Source organism: Saimiri boliviensis, chromosome 8 (assembly GCF_048565385.1).
Source record: "Saimiri boliviensis isolate mSaiBol1 chromosome 8, mSaiBol1.pri, whole genome shotgun sequence".
Lineage (NCBI taxonomy): Eukaryota > Metazoa > Chordata > Mammalia > Primates > Cebidae > Saimiri > Saimiri boliviensis.
In genome coordinates, this window is record NC_133456.1 from 91,119,242 (window position 1) to 91,139,761 (window position 20,520).

Sequence of the window (20,520 nt, forward strand, 5' to 3'; positions counted from 1 at the left end):
TTCCTAATCATGTTGATATAAATTACTCAACAGCACTAAGCTGTTCACAATGTGCCAGGCTGAGAAATCTGATTGCAGAGAAGGAAAAAAAAAAATAACTTCCCAAATAACATCACTTCTTTAGCTTTAACATTTGGCTGTGCAACCCTTTTTAAAAATAATACCAGTTTTTTTCCAGCAGTTTACACCTACAGTATGCAAACAAATATCAGATGTTTGTCTCAGTCAGAAATTCCACACACATTATTACCTAAGACTGAGAAAAGAAAAAGTCATTTGTGATAAGTATCACGTTAAAACAATGAAAATTGGTAGAGTAGTGATGTGGAGTAATGAAACCAAGTTCCTCCCTGGTCACTCTATCAACATGAGTTTCACTTCTATCAGCTGAACTAAATAAGCAAATGAACTGTGTGGGAAGAGAGCCAGTGATGACCAAGGCACTAAGGAGTTAACACGGCCACACACAAAGGAGAGAGAACTGACCTTTCAGTTTCCCAGGTTCCAGCCACTTAAAAACCATGTGCTTCAGGCATGATCACCCTCTCATGTGAGCTGTGTGTCTCTCACACCTTAATCAGCATGAGGGCAGAGCCTAGATTTTAAAATATCTTCTTTCTACTCTTGTCTACAAAACCTCCTCAATGCTTCAATCCACAAGGTAACTACAAGTTAATATCCCTTATCATATTCCAGCCACTGTGCAAAGTACTTCATGTGTACAGCTCAGTGTCCTAAGGTATAAGGACTGTTTCACCCCCATTTTACAGCAGAAGAAACTGAGGCACAAGGAGGCTAATTTGCTCAAAATCACCATAGCCAGTGCCTGGCAAAACAAAAAGCAAACAAACAAAAAAAACACATGCAAACTTGAACCTGTTTCGAATCACAAAGTTTAGAGGCATAGGCAGCATTGAACACCAAGTCCCTTGAGAGCTTAGGACATGAGGGACCAGCTGTGTGCCTTTGTCAGCTACTCCTAAGACCTGAGGTAATTCTAAAAGGCAGGCAAGGACGGAAAATACAAGAATGCAAGGTGCCTTGAGCCATGAAATGCAGGAGATAAAGGAGACTGGAGAACACTATAGCATCACATCCTGAATTCTGCTGAAATGCCAACTTCCTGGAGCTATTCTCTGGTCCTAGTGTGAGAAATCACAAAGTTTATGTCTCTATCAGAGCAAGAAAACAAAAGGGATTTGGGATGTGGTGGGAGTGGGCAGGGGCCTGGGCATGAGCAAAGTAAAGGTGCATCCGGCGACCTATTTATCTCAGACATCAATTCTCCAAGACAGGGGGCAGGTGGGGATGGTTAATGGGTACCAAAAACAGTTAGAAAGAATGAGTAAGACCTGCCATTTCATAGCACAATAGGGTGAATATAATCAACAGTAACTTAATTATACATTTTAAAGTAACATAAAAAATGTACTCAGATTGGAACTCAAAGGATAAATACTTGAGAGGATGGATACCCCATTCTCCGTGTGTTGTATTTCACATTGCGTGCCTGTGTCAAAACATCTCATGTACCTCATAAATACATACCCTACTATGTACCCACAAAAATAAAACAAAAATTCTCTAAGACACCGATGACCACAGTTCCAAGACAGTCTTCATAATGACAGGTCATTTTCAAACTCCATCACCTTAGACAAGATGTTGAACTTCCCAGAGTCTCCATTTCCTACTTGTGAAATGGGGATGAAGCCTGTGTCACCAGGACATCTGGTTATTTTCCCAAAAATGGGCAACATGAAAATCAGTGCCGTCAGCATGCTCATGGATGTACACAATCTTCTAGAAATGGTTTGTCAAGGCACAATCAGCACCTTAAGAACGTATCTACCCCTTGGCCAAGGAATTCCTCTTCTAGGAATTTATTCAAAGATGCACACAGTCATTCATTTCCTCATCAAAGGAAAAACATGATGAACCACCTGTTAATTTGGAGAACTTCAGGCAGCTGTTAACTTTCAAAGATTTTCAAAACAAATACTCAGATACAGTAATACAATGCAAAACAGGATACAAAATTTGGATACTTAGAATACTCCCAAATGATAATGCAAACGTGCCTGTGTCTGTTCGCACCGTGCTCACATGTATAAAAACGTGGGTAGAAGGAAATACGAAAACATTAGTGGGGCTGGGCATGGTGGCACACACCTGTAATCCCAGATCTCTGGGAGGCCAAGGCAAGAGGATTGCTTGAGCCCAGGAGTTTGAGACCAGCCTGGGAACCATAGCAAGACTCTACAAAAATAAAAAAGAAAAGAAAATTTGCCAGGTGTGGTGCCTATAGTCCCAGCTACTTGGGAGGCTGAGGCAGGAAGATCTCTTGAGCCCAGGAGATTGAGGCTGCAGTGAGCCAAGATCGCACCACTACACTCCAGCATGAGCAACAGAGAGATATTGCCTCTAAAAAAAAGCCACCCCAAATAACAAACAAAAACATTAGTGGCTCTTGTGGCTAGGTAATATAATTATAAAGTTTTTCCATTATTCGTCAGTCAATACAGAACTTTTTTTTTCTTTTTTTCTTTTTTCTTTCTTTTTTTTTTTTTTTTTTTTTTTAGGTTTCACGTAAATAGAAAGCCCACACAGAAAAGAAAAAGGGACATGAAAAGCTTACTTGGTCGTGATTTGGAGGCCAGCTGGTTACAGTGCTCTGATCAGGTAGATGATAGGTGGAAACACTATTTAGTTTCATTTACATACATGGCTGTGATTGCTTGAGTCAATTAATGCTTTAACAATATCAACAACAAAAACTGTCAATCACAGTGTGTGGCTGATGAAGGTGTTATGGTCACTGATGATTAGCTCCCAATACCCAAGACTCAAGACTACGTACCCTTTTATGGTCTTCCAGCTGCCGCAGGGGTGGACTTGGTTCAAGCTCCTGCTAAGCATGCAGAAATTCCATTTTAAGTACAACGCTAAGGAGACACTACCATCTGCAGCATCAGTCACATATCAAATACGCTGAGAGTTCATATACAGACAGGAGTTACCCAAAAGGAGAATAGGTCTGGTTTTCTGTTTCCCCCCACAAATACTCATGCTTGATTACTTTAGATGCTGCTTAATGGTTGTCCCATATCCCCAACCCTAGTGCACTGTTTAAAATGGGCAGGCATATAACTTTTTGGCCAACGTAATTTATTGCAAAGATCATGAAAAGGAAGTTCAATATTATATGCTGTGACATTAACCCATAAGGGGTTGTAATACAAGACTCAGTCAGGCATGTCCTTACGATTCACACATGCATCACTGCACAGCACATGCATAAGGACAAGAAGACACACACCTCTGAGCAGACACAGACATGGGACCACGGCTCTCCCCACCCCACAAGTACACAAGTCTCGTAACCAAAACTGTTAACACAATGAGGAGCTCCGATTAGGATACGGACAGTGATCATTAGAAAACATCCACACGGCAACTTAGCTATTCGATCATTTGTTCATGCTTCATTTTTAAGACCCTCAATAGACTTCTTTCAAATGAAGTACACTACATTCTAGCCTGAACTGCTGTGATTTTAGAATAGTTTCTGAAATTAAATTTTGATACTTGGAAATATGTCTCCCCAAAAAGCTTCTCTATGATCTCACACACCTTAGTAAATGTTAGCCCCTCATTTAGTGAGTTTAGTTAGCAGCAAGAAGGATAGATTTTTTTTTTTAATTGCATTGTAGGCCGGGTGCAGAGGCTCACACCTGTCACCCCAGCACTTTCAGCGGCTGAGGTGGGCAGATCACCTGAGGTCAGGTGTTTGAGACCAGACTGGCCAACATGGTGAAACTCTGTCCGTACTAAAAATACAAAAACTGGCCAAGTGTTTTCACACATGCCTGTAATCCCAGCCACTTGGGAGGCTGAGGCAGGAGAATCGTTTGAAACCAGGAGGCAGAGGTTGTGGTAAGCCGAGGTTGCACCACTGTGCTTCAGCCTGGGTGGCAGCAAGACTTTGTCTCAAAAAACAAAAACATTTTAAAAAGTGCATCATAAAATTACAAGTTTCTTAGCAGCTTTTTCTACAAATATTTATTATTATTCATTTATAATAACTTAAAAACTGCCTCATCTCTGCGCAGGACCCAAAGTCAATTTTATATAACAGCAGAAAGGTCTTAACATCCTCACATGTCTTAACTAAACATCTCATGGTTAAGATGGTTCGGAGTGAGGACTTTTCAAAGAACCACATCCTGGAACCTGGAGGATGCTCAGTTTGGATCCAGCTCCTCAGGACTTTCTACACTGAGAGCCACATCCGCAAGAGCAATGATCTGTTCCCAGCTAGCCTAGAGACCTCCCTCCTACACCTACCACCTGGACAGACGTTTTCTCACAACAATTCAAACACTCAACCAAGACAACTGAGAGGCACCCATATTTGCTGGCACTGGTGCTACAAATATAGGGGGCAACACACCTCAGTGGCGTTCTCAGAATCCGGAGCTGGAGGAAGCTAGTTGGGAGTAAAACGAAGCACGTTAGTCATGGTGCTTGCATCCTGTGGGCCACAGAGTAGTCCAGAGACCAACACTCAAGGACAAAACACGGGAGGAAGGATGGGAGATGAGGCAACCCTGCCAGATCACCTGCTGAAGTGGGCTTCAGCAATCAAGGAGACCAGATACCTTCAAATCAAACTGAATGTGGTTGTGCTGGAGGAGACAATTGGCCTGATAGATGGGGGAACACATTTCAAGAAAGAGAAAAAAAAAAAAAAGTCTACTGCTAACCAAGAAGGAATTATGCTTTAAAACAATGCAAGTGAAAGAAAGAACCACAGCACAACCGTGTCTCGGTCCACAGAGACAGGGAAAGAAAGCAAAAGTGTGCCTGTCAGCGGAGGCTCTCAGGGGAGCAGAGGCACTGATGACAGCAGGGGCTCAAGGCCTGGGAAAGTGCCACATGCCACATGTCTCCTGTGGGTTTAAGCTTTCTCCTGTGTCTCTCTGCTCTTCATATCTGTCCTGTGGCAGGGAAGAAGACCTCGGCTCCAGCTTGGGCTTAAGGGATGCAGCCTCCCTGCTCCAGCGCCTGTGGGAGCAGCAGCGTCTCCTGCACTCAGAGTTAGTTTGGAGATGAGTTTCCCACCCCATGCACGTTTCCTGGCCCTGACCCAGCCATGCCACACAGATACCACCCTCCCTCCCTTGATTTTGTAATTTCCAACCCATGGATGAGCAACAAAAGGATGCCTCCAAACACGCAGGTGAGGGGGAAGGAGCGACAGGGCATGCAGGGGCTACACAAAGGTGTGCCTGGAGAAAAGTCCACCACTCCATTTGCAGACAGTGCCATGAATCTGCCCTCCAAAAGGACATGTGCCTGGAGCAGAGGAGAGATATCAGCTGGAACTGCCAGATCCCACCTGGGCACCCTGGGAACAAAGTCACACGCCAGCGGCGTGACTGGTGCAAGGTGTAGTGTGAGGCCACGGGATGAACCCAAGGCTCACGCTGCAACTGTGTGACCTTGGCCTCTAACAGAGATCCAGCACACTCATTCAGGGCCAGAAGGTGGCTGTCAGGTGGCAGGCCAGGGCTGGTGTTGACAGCATGAGAGGAGTGACGCTGTGAGATCTGGTGGTGTCTTCGTTCTGCTCAACACTACCCCTTTGACAGTTTGATCCCCAAGAGGAAAAAAAAGCCTCTTAATATAGGGCTGCTATATTATGTAATCTAATGATTTCTGTCTTTTTTTCTGTTTCCCAATAGAGAAAATGAAAGAACGATCCAGGGGATTAAACTACTTCAGCAAAGACAACAAGGGTTGCTCACTCAATTCTGGACAGCAAACCTTTCATGCATGAGTCCAACTCCATCAATCAAAGGGAGAAAACTTCCCTCTGAAGCATGCAGCCTCCTGCTCGGGGTGGGGAGGGACAGTGCTGGTGGTAGGAAGGACTTGAGTGTGGAAGGAAAGTAAAAGCAGAGCACAGGCAAAGGTATTTTCAAAATGATAGAAATATCACAATCCAAGAATGCATTTTTACCTCTACCCTTACATTCTGTATGCTAAAGAATTAAACTATATAAACATTTTTGCTATCTTCCCTTAGTGCAAAAAGAACATATGAGAAAAAGCAGAATTAAAGCAATCTCCCATGCATTTTAGAGCAGCAAGAGATACAGACAGAAGTAATATATTCCACTGTTTGCACAGGCCACCCTCCCACCACAGCATCCTTTATAGTGATCCAATATGATCAGAACAAAAGGATTGTAGGCATGGATTCATCATAGGAATGCACAGAGCTACCCTCTTACCCCTTTGCCAATCAAAACAAAAGCCAAAGAAAATAAAGATGGAACTGGTGTGCCACTTGTTTGAATTCTCTTGGCTGTGCTCTCTTTGTTCAGAGAAGCATCTTGAATAAACAGCCATAGGTAGTATATATCTATTTCTTAATCACTCAGCAGGGATTATGTTTTACAATTGTACTGACACTCTGTTTCCTCTGTTAAACTGCTGTCATGCTTGTTCTAAAATTAGTTTAATTAATTCTTAAAACAAAAATTAAATTAAAATAACTATCCTTTTCCCCTTGAAAATTTTGTGAAACCGTTTAAGAAAACAGAGGATGCTTTGCAGCTTCAAGAATCGTGTCTAACCAGAAAAACACTTTTAAACGCAATCCCTTTATGGAATACATTGGAAAACCCCAGAGCACGGCATGAGCATCCTGTGACTGTGGCTCATCCAGGGTTTAGCTCTGGCTCTCTGTGTGGCCCTGAGCCAGTCATCGAACCTCTCTGGGCATCCATCTCCTGACCTATTCAAGGAGGACAAAGCAAATATTCCTTTTTTGTGTCTGTTTTTGACATGGAGTCTTGCTCTGCCTCCCAGGCTGGAGTGCAGTGGCGTGATCTCGGCTCACTGTATCCACTGCCTCCAGGGTTCAAGCAATTCTCCTGCCTCAGCCTCTTGAGTAGTTGGGATTACAGGCATGTACCACCACACCCAGCTAATTTTGTATTTTTAGTAGAGACAGGATTTCACCATGTTGGTCAGACTGATCTCGAACTCCTGACCTTAAGTGATCTGTTCACCTCAGGCTCCCAAAGTGCTGGGACTACAGGTGTGAGCTACCATGCCCAGCTGAAAATATTCTTTAGGATTCCTTCCAGCTAAAATACTAAATAATCCTTGGCTTATTTTCAGTAAACTTCATTTCACAATATCTAGCAGGCAAGTTCCCTAAATAATACAACCCACTGGGACATAAAACATTTCCAGGCATGGAAAGGTATCTAAGTTGGTAAAACCACCAACAGCCTTTATCTAGCACTGTTTCCTACGATGATTTTGGCTATGAGGATAAGGTTATTTTACAGCAATAAGCTGCAATTTCAATAAATACAAGCATATTAATAAGGTATGCATGTTCAAATAAGACCTACATAAATACATTGTATAATTCCCCAAGCAAAAGATAATGTTTGGTAAATGAATGAATGGAGTTGTAGTTTTATCATCTCCTATTTTTTTTCACATGAAAGGTGAAGCCCTCAGTGAACATGTATTCAGGGGGAATGTTTTGAGGGTATGGGCTTGTCCAAATTTCCCATGTTCTGTATTCCTGCTCAGCCCCAGGACCAGTCACTACATTCAGGTGCTGGCACCTCCAGTCAAGGCCAGTCTCACACACCAACAGGTGATTCACAGTGATCTGATGTGGCCTGGTTTTCAGCTCAGAAACCAACTACTGCCCCCTACTGCCTCTTCACATTTACTCTGGGATCTTAAGTCTTCCCAGTGTTTTTAGACAAGGTGAGCCAAATCTAACTTAGTAGAAAAATGACTCCCAATAACTGGCTTTGAAATAGAAATTTAAATGACATCTCAAGTCACTGAATCCGAAGCGTCCTTCCTGGATGAGGCCACAAATCAGGCCCTCAATTATGGTATCTTGGGTGGTAACTGAATATGTGCATATAAGACACTGATCTACTCACGTGCAACACATAATGTACCTAGCATTTTGTCAAGGGACGAATTTCCACTAAAAATGTAGGAAATCATCATTCTTAAATATAAAGGAGCACGTAGACTTCCTAAGGTGACTATTTCTGGTGTTTGCCCAACAGCGCCCGCCCACATCCATCCATCCACTTCATGTGTGCCTATCACAGACCAGCACAAAGCACGGCTGGGTAAATACTTTGTTTTCTACTGCCCTCAGCAGGAATCCCCGCCTACCCCTGGGCTTCTAGAATTTTCCTTTGAAATGAGATGTCTCTTTCTATAGATTATGCTGGTAGACAAGTGAATGCAATTCAAAAAAAGGTAACTGTATTATAGATCTAGATATCAGCAAATCAAAGGAAGTTTGTATCTCCAGCCCCTCGAAGCAGTCTTCAGAGTTCCCTTCCACTCACTCATAACCTCAGAGGAGACCAACAACGAGCAGTGAATGGGCTTGAAAATATATGTGCTAGGCCTGGTCCTGCATCAGTCTCTGAAAACTCACACCAAGAAAACAGAAAGCTTTAAAGAAAAGTGAGCTAAAATAGAAGTTATCTCGCATTTCAGTAGAATAATCTTAAATCTTCCTATCTGCTGAGACAACTATCTTTACTAACTGCAGTTGTTTTTAGAAACAGAACTAAGCAAAAATTATTTAGCTCCAACAATGTGGTTTCACCTATATTTTATAGAACCAGCTCATCAGAACTCAATAGCAAAGTTCATTTTTTAAAAACACATTCTGACATGACTAAATTCTACAACTTCAGTCATTATGGAATAATCTCAGTGAGGTACATATATATGTTTTAAAAGCTCTCCACTGACTCTATAATAGCTTCTGTATGTTCTGAGATGAGTCTGCTCTGTGGTTGCCAGTGTCTAACAGTAAACAACCCCACTGCATTTATTGGCAATTACTGCTGAAGGTCACACATCAGCAGTGAGCCTAAATTCCAGGAAAAAAAAAGCAGCTCTTATGTAACTGCTGCCTGAACGCTGGCAGGTGCCCAACCCAGCAGTTCACAGCAATGTAAAAAAGTAGGACACCTCCACCACGGGTTGGGCGTCATGAGAACGCCCCCTGAAGGTGAAATTTAATCACTCTTACGTTTCTCCTTTTTTATCCCTCCTGAATTTTACAAAGTTCCCTGTCAATGGCATCTTTTGCCTGCAGAAGCAGCTCAAGGTAGGAGAAGTTGAAGAGTTAACATAAGCAGGCTGCAGCCACCCTGAGTAGGTGGAATGTGAGTTTAGCTTCTCTGTTGCAATGCAGGAGGGCAAAGTTGCTAGCTGGCACCAATGGCTCCAGAGATTCCGCAGTTCCAAAGAGGCAGTGATTCAGTGGGAATCACATCTCAGATACGTAGGAACAGGCACGTCCAGTGAACTACAGTACACGCTTTCTAAACACACCACTCCTTTTCACGGACACATGTATGAAAACCGGGTGGACTACTGTTCTGCTCACCACCTCCGTCTCAAGTGGAAGTACCTCGCCAGAACTATCCCTTTGATTAGCGTAGCACTTAACAGCTTAGGAAAGTAACTACCATGATTACCTGTTGGGGCCATTCACCTGTTGTAACCTGATCTCCTACGCTGCTACCTGGCCTCCCCGTTAGGTAGAAGTCCCCAGATTCCACGCACTTCTCCCTTCTAACATGTCCCATGGTTGAGAGCTGTCATCCTGCATGAATTTATATTACTGTCCGTTTGCGCCCACAAAACTGTAAGCTCCAGAATGGCAGACCCTGTGCCCATTTGGGGTACCACTGTATCCAAATCCCCCTGGACATAACAGGCACTCAAATCTGAGTTAGATAAATGAATGTCGTTAGCACTGGCTGGTATCCGTTTCAAGCCAAGAATGGCTAGAGGAGGGAACTTTCTGGGGTGATGGAAACATTCTATGGTAGCTACAAAGGTGTAAACATGTGTAATAATTCACCCAGCTCGGAGCGGAAGGGACAGCAACACAGGGAGTTTCCCTCTCTCCTCCGCCCCATCTGTCCCCCAACCCCAGCCTCACGGGAAAAAGAAAAATCAGGGGGTAAAGATGGAGACTCTGCCTGTTTGTTTGCCAATAAACAACCCCTCCTCTCCCTGGTTTCAAACAAAATTGTATTCTAGAAGGCCGTGGGGAAGACCCCATACCATGCACTTTTCTTGCCAGAAATCTACATGTCTGTTCTCTTTTCGCCCTGTTTTCTCAGAGCACTGACACAGACGTTGTAGGCGTTGTGCTTTTTTCCAAGTCATTAATTGAACATCTCTAGAGATGCTCAAGTGGCCTTTATGATCAAAGCGTGGTGACCCTTCCTCAGCTGGGGTCGTGGGCCCCTGAAGGCCCTACACAGCCCTGGGGCTATTCCCCATCACATTTAGACTTTGGAACACTGGTGTGCAGTTCAGATGTGAGGCCCTGCCCTCATCCTGGGCCAGCATGGATTCTCTTTAAGCTTCTGTGGAGCTCCAGCTGCGGGCCACAGGTTTCCAGGAGTGCAGACCAGCAAAAGGCTCGGTGGGGGAGAAACCACAGGAGCTGTGGTAGCTCCCAGAACAGCATCAATGATAAAGGCCAAGGAGGCACCTCTGCCGAGAGGGCTAGATCCACCAGCCTGAGGGGCTGGAGACAGGGTATCAGTGTCCCAGCGCTGACGGTTGCCAGGGGAACAACGTGGAGGGGATCCACAGTTGCTTCTTCAGGGAATTTTCAAAGAATCTGAGTGGCTGCCAGAACATTCCTCTTTTATAAACAGACAGTATTCTATTTCCTAGAGTATAATTATAAACACACCTGCTCCAACTGTGGAATCTTTCCATAAGCGAGCAATAAACTCCCAGCCAGGAGACCCAAGTTCTATCTTGAGCAAGCAAACACATCAACTGATTACTATGGTGCAAAACAGTGTATTAATAACACCACAGACTCTGATTAGGGAAGGTTTTCCTTTCCCGACTTAATTTGTACTTAAGCAAATAGTAACTCAACCTCAATATTTTAGAAGAAAAATTTAAATCAGTGAGGCATTTACAACTCTACATAGAAACAAGAGTCTTAAAGGGTGCCAACATCAAATTCAGCATAGAAGTGATTTTTCTGGCACACAAATAACCCGGAAGGAGGAATGCTAAACAGGAAACGGCAAAATTCCCTGAGGTCACAGCAGTTAATTAAGTTGGTTTGTTTTTCTCACCTTCTCGTCTTCCCAGAAGGCACGGTCCCCTCACCTGTTCCTGTCTAATTAATACAAGGAAAAACCTGTACTTATGGTATTTACTGTGGCAGAACAGTAAGCACATCAGGAAAGCCAGCCATGTGTTTGTCCTGATTTAGCCACTGTCTAGTTGTGTGAGCTAGGACCAGGCACTTGGCCTCTCTGAGCTCCGTTCCTGAGGCAACTGGGCCAAATTCAACATAAGCACTCATGCTGCTTTCTGTTTCAAGCCTGTAATTCAAACCCTCCTTAGGGATATCTGAGCCATTTCTTAGTATTCCTGAAATGACGGTGTATTATATTAGAGTAGATATTAGAGTAGACAACATGCTCTATCTGGCAGCTCTGTCTCATCTCAAGACATTAGCTGGTCTACCGAAAGGAGAAACAGATCTGAAGCAGATCAGAGAAGTGACTTTTAAAAGACAAATTAAGTCTCAGTCCAGTTTGCTTGATTTGCCAACCAATGGAACCCTCTCAATTATGTATGTGAATTCCCCAAATTAAATTTCTCTGATAGCATTTACTTAGCATATATTACAACCCAAAAATACAGCAAGGAATACTGAAAAAATGTACAAAACAGAAAATATTCAAGAGGCCCCCAAATCCCAAACAAAATGACTACTAGTCAGTCTCCAGGGTAACTCTGGGTAAGTGAAACTAGCTTGATATGTAAGTATCGAAGCCACTGGATGACATTCAATTTCTGGATCTATAGGTAGTTTTCCTAGAAGCAGCCATGGATATAGTGCATCCCTAACTTAGCCTGTGGATGGAGTCTCAACTAGCACATAGGGATTCACCCTGCACTTAAAAACATTTTTTATATGAACCCTCATACTCAATACTTTTCAATACATAGACCAGGAGAGTAATGAGTTTTCCTTTTTTACTATTTTCAAATTATATCAATGCTGCTGTATCTTTTTGCATCAGATGCTTTACTTGCAGAGAGAGAAGTTCTTTAAGCCAATTTCAAAACTGACTTTCAGAGATAGGGTACTGGCCAGCATCAACCACAAGTTCAGTTGAGATTTTAGACAGTGAACAATTGAAATCTTATTGCAGTTTAGAACATCTTTATCTAGACTCAGATGAGATCTCCAAGGACTAATGGCAAACAAACTCATGGGAAATGCTAACACAGACAGGACAGACTCCAGTCACTCCCAGAGGGCACACCACACAAAGCCAGATACTCCATGCCGTGGGACTAGAGGAAGGATCACAGGGCTAACTGGGAGGGTGTCACAGAAACACCACCACAAGACACGAGAGACAAAAAACAACAAAGTTAGGACCTCAGCATTATCCAATTCATCAATGGAAATCAGCTGGAAAAGAAAAAAGGGGAGAGAGAAGAAGGAAATGTTAGGAAAGGAAATCCAAGCCAGCCAAGTGTTACAGACTTCAAGCTTATTGCTTACACTTTCTCCTTAAAGCCTTGCTAGACGGTAACCCTCATAAGAGACCTGGGCACTTAGGACATGGCCACAGCTCACAGTGACATCTGCTCGGGACCAAAATGGGCAGGATGCTGGCACGCTTTATTCACATGTCAGGCATCGGACCTCGCCGGTCACTTAACCATGTGTGCAGAGAGCCCTGTGCTCGCTTGTGTACTTGAAAACTTGGACTGAGCTGGGAGCAAGGGCAAGTTCCCCAGTGTTTTTTTCTGAAGAGGGTGGGAAAGAGTAGAGTAAAAGACTAGAGTAGAATTAGGCAGGTTTAGGAGAAAATTCTTTCCTTAGCCTCATTTGATGACTCAGTTGGGGTGGTGGGGAGGAGTCAGAAGCTCAAATAGCACCAGGTGTAACTTCAGCAGCTAATAAGACCAGCATATCCCCAGTCTGGTCCTGTGGATGATAAAAGGAAACTATATTCTCTCTAGAATGATTAGTGCCAACTCAAGTGATATTAGTGACCTGGGATTTATCAGCATCATGTCCAAGAAAAAGAGAAGCACAAGGGAAGTATCACAATTATGCTTGAGGATAGATGGATGATCCTCAACTGATTTTTCATGAGGCTTGGTTAACACTTAGTACATTTTGCAAATTTCAGTTGCTGTCAGAAATACTAGCAGCTGGAAATGTTAATACTTTACTCACCTGGAGCAAAGATGCTTTGGTAATTAATAGGAGCCCGACAATTTGTATGAAATGAAAACCCAGGCATTACCAGAGGTCATATACTCTCTAGCACTAAAACAGCTACTACTATTCAGAAGGGAAATGATTTTAAATAAATTCTGAGATATCCTTTTACATTAATTCTTAGCCTCTGAATTTGTTTCCAAAGTTCTTTGAGCAATAACTTAATAGCAGTTTAGTAAAAAACTACAGTAAACTAGAGCAGTTATTAATAATACATAAAATAACTACATTTTCTTCTCAAGCAGGGTCTAGGGGCTTGAAATTTTTCTGAGTTAGAGAGTGATTCAGATTAAATTTTAGAGATATTTAGCTGTGGGAGGTTATTTTCTTTTCAACACAAACATGGTTTAAACTCTAGATTAAAAGCAGAGATTAGTAGGCATTGCACACAGAGTGATTGTAAATTGACATAATTTTAAAGTTTATGACTTTGAATATACAGGACAGAAAAACACTGTAAATATAGGGCAGAAATGTATTTCACCATTATTTTGGTGATAATTTTAATATTTATTTCATATTTAACACTCTGAGAAGTATATGCATTGGTGATCCTTTGCATTTTAGAGACATAAGAATAAAAGATGATTTTTTTCTTATTCCTAAGTGGTCATGATTAACATCTTGCGGCCATCTTCTTCAGTCAGCCTCTACCTTTCATCACACGTGATAATGTGTTATTGCTATTGTTTTGAGATGGAGTCTTACTCCGTCACCTAGGTTGGAGTGCAGTGGCGCAGTCTTGCTCACTGCAACCTCCACCTCCCAGGTTCAAGTGATTCTCCTGCCTCAGCCTCCCAAGTAACTGGGATTAGAGGAGTATGCCACCACACCAGGCTAATTTTTATATTTTTAGTAGAGATTGGGTTTCTCCATCTTGGTGAGGCTGGTCTCAAACCCCTGATCTCAGATGATCCACCCAACTTGGCCTCCCAAAGTGCTGGGATTACAGGTATGAGCCACTGTGCCCAGCCATGATAGTTCTTGAACACGAACTTCTTTGGGCACTGGACCCAGACAAGTGAACCAACCACTCGCTACTCACTAATCTGATTCCTCTGTATAGGAACTGATCAAAACCACAGGTTTTGGATGGCCTTGGGACAATCACACTTTGTAAACTCACTTGGCATCTGTTGGGGAGTGTTTTCAATTGGGTAAAAAATCAGCAATGAGCTGAAGACTAGATGTTTAAGTTTTGATACATTTAGTGCTCTCAGGGCTAATGCCCACTATTGTTTATATAATCATGTAACATTATGGAAACTTAAATGTTCAACCTGTAGGTGGACTGCAAAACTCTCAAATGGTGTCCATCTGTTCACTGATAATGCAGTGGTGAAGAGCTAGGACTCTAGGATCAGACCACCTGGGGTTGAATGGCTGGCTCCCTCGTTATTAAGTAGGTAACCCCAGACAAATCCTGAAGTTCTCTGAGCCTATGTTTTCTCTTCCTTGCATATAAAATAGTTAATGACAATAGTGATATCTACCTCTGAGGCTGAACTACAGTAGATGTGTTTAGTATAGTGGCTAGCACATGACAGGAGGTCAACCAATGTTATCATTGTTACTTATGACGTAATTTAGGAAACTAGTGAATATCCATGACTTTTAAAACGTGTAGGTCAGTCTTACAGTGATTCTATCTTGTTTTAGTCTATTTTATAACATGGGTGACAGTTCTTGATGGCTTTTTCCGCCCCCCAGGCAGGGAGACCCATACAGGCACACCAATGTTTTTGATCAGGATAATAAAGAATGACGTCAACTTTCTTTTTCATCTGTGACCTTGACTAAGTACTAAAGTTGAATGAAAAAGATGCGCAAAGGCACCTACGTCTCATCATCTTTAAGGATTATCGTTTAGAAAAAAGACAAGGAAACCTGGCCCCCGCACAGCGGACGCCACCTCAGGGGAGGCTGGACAGGACACTGCATTGGGGTTCAGGAAACCCAGACTCCACTCTTGATCTCACATAGACTTTGCACGAGACCTTGGGCAGTCTCTCGGCCCCAGCCTCCTCATGTGAATAGGGAGAGTTGGAAGAGGCCAGGCCAGGGCCCCTCTGGATCCGACTCTATGGCTATGAAGGGTCAGGAGAGGGCAGGGAAGCAGAACAATGTTGGACATTACCAGGGAGCTGTCAGTCATGAGACAAGCTCCAGAAGAGGCCACTAATCAATCAGAACAGGGATGGGAGGAGAGAAACAGCCTCCACACGCACCACGGTGTCGCCCTCAGCACCCAGGCCAAAGAACACCTCGTTTACTACGTTGAGTCAAGCCAACTGATTTGCTTGAGAAAGGTTAGTTCTTTGGTTCCAGGTTGTTTCCACCCTTGAAAAAGTCGGCCTGCCCTGTGCGTCATGCTTCTTTAGTCAAATGGGGCAGCCAGTAAACCATCAAAAAGCATCTTCCAAAAGTCTTAGTGAGACAGACAAAGTGAATACCAGCTACCAGGTCAGGAGACAGAAATATTTTAGGGTCCCTGGTTCTCCTTCTCTCTCTTTTGAAGTTCAATCGACAGGAATGGTTAAGTAGCACTTCCCCGGTAGTCAAGCACTGGGCCAGAAGCACTGCAAGTCCTGCAGGTTTGGAGCCGCTAATGTGGGTTTTTAGAGCATCATCCTCAGTTTCACGGCTTTTTCCATACTGGCCTACGGTTTGTTCACGTTAGTGAATGGGAATGACAGCCCTACCAGACTGGAAAGAAAAGCCATCTCTTCTCCAAGCCTCTCTGCTTAGGTATGACTAATTTCTTCACCAGCTGAAAAGGATTTAAGCTAGATCCCAGGAACCTCTATAAAACCCTGATATAATTGCTTACTCTTTCCTAGTGATCTCCTTCAAGGGTCCTCTCAACCCCAAGCCCTTTCTTTCTCCATGAGCTTTATCACCGTCATTATGACATTTCTGATGTGGCATCCCCTGGGGTCTGGGATGCTCTTCCACTTGGCACTAACGGGTAAGGACAGAGGGCAGGCCAGCACACCTTCCATGAGGCCTCAAAGACCCTGACATACTTGTCCACCATGCAACAGTGACTCAGGAAACTCCAGGACAGTGCCTCTACTTTCCAGGTTATAAAAAGACAACTGCAGGGAACTGCATGTATAATCACAACTTGTAACAGTCACTAGAATAGAGACACCAAAGTTGACTTTAAATACCTTGGATATAGAAAGAAATAGATATTCCAAATAAGTGAAAATTGTGGTCTCCAGATTTGAAAAATCAGGTTTTATGCCCATGGATGCAAACATATTCACTCAGCTTTGGTGGATTTGACCTTTACTATGGAGAGCGAATTTCTATAACTAGATTCATATTTTATAAATGTTTCTGAAACTCACTTTAAGAGAAAAGATGATCTTGTGAAATAAATGGTTATTATTTATCTGTCTGGTAAGTATATTCTCTGCCATCAGCCTTATCCCCTTTTTTTTCTTGTCTTTTTTTTTAAGAGCAAGACCTACTAGGTGCCTAACAGGTATCTGTATGAACGAGCCGTCCCAGCACTTCTACCTTGCCAGGGTTCTTCACTTCCATCATTTATATTTATAAACACTTGTCTGACAGGTTTTCTCTGCAAAATTCCTACCGAGTTACAGAAACCTATGTTCTAATTAGTTTCTAAAAATGTAATGGAGATTTCTAGTCATGGAACTGCTTGTTGCTTATAGATTATGCCCCATGGTATAAACCAAGAAACTACAAAATCTGTTTCCTGTGTTTTCTTATCCAAGACGTCTCACTAGTAACATTTCTCTAATATTAACGAGAGATAGGTTAGAAAGCAACATTCCTGCAGACGTTTATATTTGCAACAATCTGGTTGCCACCATCCATTTTGACAAGGCAGACTGACTTAATTACCAAGGCTTCTTCCTAGAGCTGAAAAAAATGACTTACTGGGTATTTTGATAAGTTGGTGATATCAGCATATTTACCTACTCGGAAACTGTTGCTAAATGTAGCTAGCAGACCATTAGTGAACACTATTACCTTCAAATGAAAATGGGTGAGATTTAAATTCCCACCCATGATTTGTTGCTGGGGGCTGAAAGGAAAGGGAATGGGATAGTTTCTGCCCTACTTGGCCCAACATTAGAGGTGTAAGGGATGGAGCTGGTATGTCCTCGCTCACTGCATATACTAAGGACAATCAGGTCACGGGACTGTCCATTTCCCAATCTCTCTCAGAAGCGGTGACGTGTGTGCCTGCCTTAATTGCAGTTAGAACTGGAGGGTGTTTCTTGGTGCCCTGAAAGATTGTGCAACATCTCATCTCAAAGAGACAAGTAAACCTGCAGGTAGGCTTAGCTAAAACCTCAAAGTCAGAAACGCACGCTTTGACACACAAGAGGCATTTACTTCTCACTGGGAATTTAAATAGATGGAAAATCTTGTTATTACCGCTCTGACACTAGATTATGTGGCAAGCAGCCCTATAAGAGACGGCTAAGTATATCTGACTTTGAAAAGATAGTCATATGACTTAGCTCCTTTTAAGGGGAAGATAAACAGCTTTTTTTAAAAAACAAAAACAAAAACAAAAACAAAAAACTAACCCCTCAGTCATTAATGCCTGATCCAAGGTGGGTTTTTAAAGATCCCTCCCTTCAATTTCATGGTAAAACCTGGTTTGACCAGGAAAATAAAATATAGTACCTTTTCTCCATAGCCTCTATCTTTGGTCATCATTTCCCTCAGGGTCTGTAAGACCTTAATGCAGAGCTTCTCCTCGTTTTCTTCTAGCAGCTGTTTTGTATGCTTTATTAACCTGAAGGGGGGGAAACCATGGATTATGTCTCTGAAACTAACTTTAAATTAAAAGCACTTCACAAGCAATTTACTTTAACTAGTCTGTTAATGAACAAACATTTATTAAGAGCTCTCAGGTTAAACATACTTCAGGGCATTCCCTGCACTAACAGCCAGCAAGTGACCATGTCTCAATAGCGACACCTGCTGGTAAGTCTCAGCAAACGGGCTCACTGGGCAGGAGTCAGTCTCATACCATGGAGAAATTATATGAGAGGAGAACCGAGAGAGATCCACTCAGACCTGCTCATTTATAAAACATGGCTATTTATCCACTGAGAATTGCCGGCAAAATGGGCCAAATATGCCAACACCGTAAAAAAAAAAACAAACTCATGAGGATGATGGTTGAGGCCAATACACAGTTTCCTTATGTACGAGCTTGTCCTTAGAGGGGCCCAGAAACTCACAGGCAGAGGCCAGCGCCAAGCTAAACAAACTACTAATCTTAGGGTAAAATTCTTTTTTTTTTTTTTGAGACAGGGTCTCATTCTGTCACCCGGGCTGGAGTGCGGTAGCACAATTCCGGCTCACTGCAGCCTCTGCCTCATGGGTTCAAGTGATTCTCCTGCCTCAGCCACGGAATAGCTGGGATTACAGGTGCCTGCCATTATGCCTGGCTGGTTTTTGTATTTTTAGTAGAGATGGAGTTTCACCATGTTGGCCAGGCTGGTCTCAAACTCCTGACCTCAGGTGATCCACCTGCCTCGGCCTCCCAAAGTGCTGGGACTACAGCTGTGAGCCACTGTGCCCAGCCTTAGGGTAAAAATCTAATGGAAATTTCTAACCATGGGTCCACTTGTTGCTTATAGATTATGCACCAAGGCATAAACTAAGACATTACACAATTATTAGGAAAAGACTGTAAGGTCATGATACGTCTGAGATATCTGAGGGCTGAGGGATCATGACTTTTTTATGTCTGTACCACAGCACACAGTGTGTGCTCTGTAATGAAAGAATGAATGAATGGGCATGCAGTTAAAATAAGAACTTCTCACCAAAAAACAAAGCAAAACAAAACAAAGAAGTGTCAGCAAGCAGGATTTAACAGACTAACTTACTCTGGGGAGGTCAGAACAGGGCTTTAGCACATGACCTTGCATTCATCAAAGTTAGAAAACAGGACAACGTCTCCTTCTTCGGGAACAAAAGCTTTGTGTGGTCATCAAGGTTCTGGCAAATGAACACCCCAGAGAGAGAGGCCGCTTACTTGCAAATGAAACCGCCACTTTCACATTTCCTTCTGGCGTCTGTGTTCTCTGGGAAAAGCAGCTCGGGTCTGTGGAGAACATCCACGAGCACAGATAACTCTGCCTGCACCAGGGGCCTGAGACGGTCCTCCAGCGCGGAGACGATGTCCTAAAATGGAAACACAGCGTCAGTCAACAGCTCAGGCAGATGCTGGCCACAGGAGGGTGAGGACATTGGTTTCTGCCCTAAATCACTGATGCATGGATAGGCTAGGTTAGAGCAACTTTAGTACCGCCTGGCATCTCAAACTATTAGACATTGCCCAATGGTTACCTGAAACATTAACCCCCTGATGCAGAAAACAAAGTGAAAACAAGTCAACTTTCCCACCACCCCTTCTTTCAAGATGGCCACCTTATGCTACTCAAGGTACCACTATATACAGCTTAAAATATGAGGCAAAAAAATTAATTTAACAACATTGGAAAGATGTCTATGATGAGTGCAACAAGGGTCAAACAATAATAATCCTATTTTTATAAACATCAAACATTATTTAAACATAACTACTGGTTTTCTCTGGGTGGTGGGATTACAGGTGGTTCTAATTTTCTGGTATATAGCAACACTTGTCAGTGTTTTCTGTCTTCAATGAGCATGAATTATTCACACAATAAAGTCATACAGACATGAGGACACCAATGAATGAACATGCTGTATCAACATGCTAAATACATGTACCCTGATAGCATGATGGTCTTCAAATGCAAAACACATAGCTGTAGGAAAGGAAAACAGAGAGAAGTTGAAAGAGCAGCAAAACCAACACAACAAACACCATTTGAAGGCAAATGATAGAAAACAGATGAGAAATTATCTTCAAAAGATGCTAAAGCCTGCTCTATGGCTTGGTGACTCGGAACCTGCCTAGAGGCATGTTGGCTAAAACAGAGCCCGAACGTGACACGTTGGGTAATACAGGAAGGCCTGGTTGACCAAGGACATTTGCATGAGAAAAGTTGCTTAAAAGCCGACCCAGTTGGGATCGAGAAAGAATTAACTGATCTGTTATCCAGAAACTAAAACTAACCATATGAAGATAATTTACTCTTAGATTTAAC

General features: G+C 42.8%; 1 protein-coding gene across 14 annotated transcripts in view; it reads right to left on the reverse strand.

Moving 5' to 3' along the window:
* ITPR1 (inositol 1,4,5-trisphosphate receptor type 1) overlaps window positions 1-20,520 on the reverse strand; it is a 353,358-nt gene that overhangs the window by 118,929 nt on the left and 213,909 nt on the right. For 5 of the 14 annotated variants that reach the window (XM_074404867.1, XM_074404866.1, XM_074404865.1 and 2 more), the window contains 5 exons: window positions 19,419-19,567; window positions 18,053-18,164; window positions 12,524-12,556; window positions 4,454-4,489; window positions 2,861-2,908 (listed from right to left, as the gene is read on the reverse strand). In XM_074404867.1, the coding sequence (XP_074260968.1) occupies window positions 2,861-2,908; window positions 4,454-4,489; window positions 12,524-12,556; window positions 18,053-18,164; window positions 19,419-19,567 (378 nt within the window). Of the gene's footprint in view, window positions 1-2,860; window positions 2,912-4,453; window positions 4,490-12,523; window positions 12,557-18,052; window positions 18,165-19,418; window positions 19,568-20,520 lie in introns of all 14 variants that reach the window. The other 9 variants (XM_039478545.2, XM_039478544.2, XM_074404864.1 and 6 more) reach the window with 3 other exon arrangements.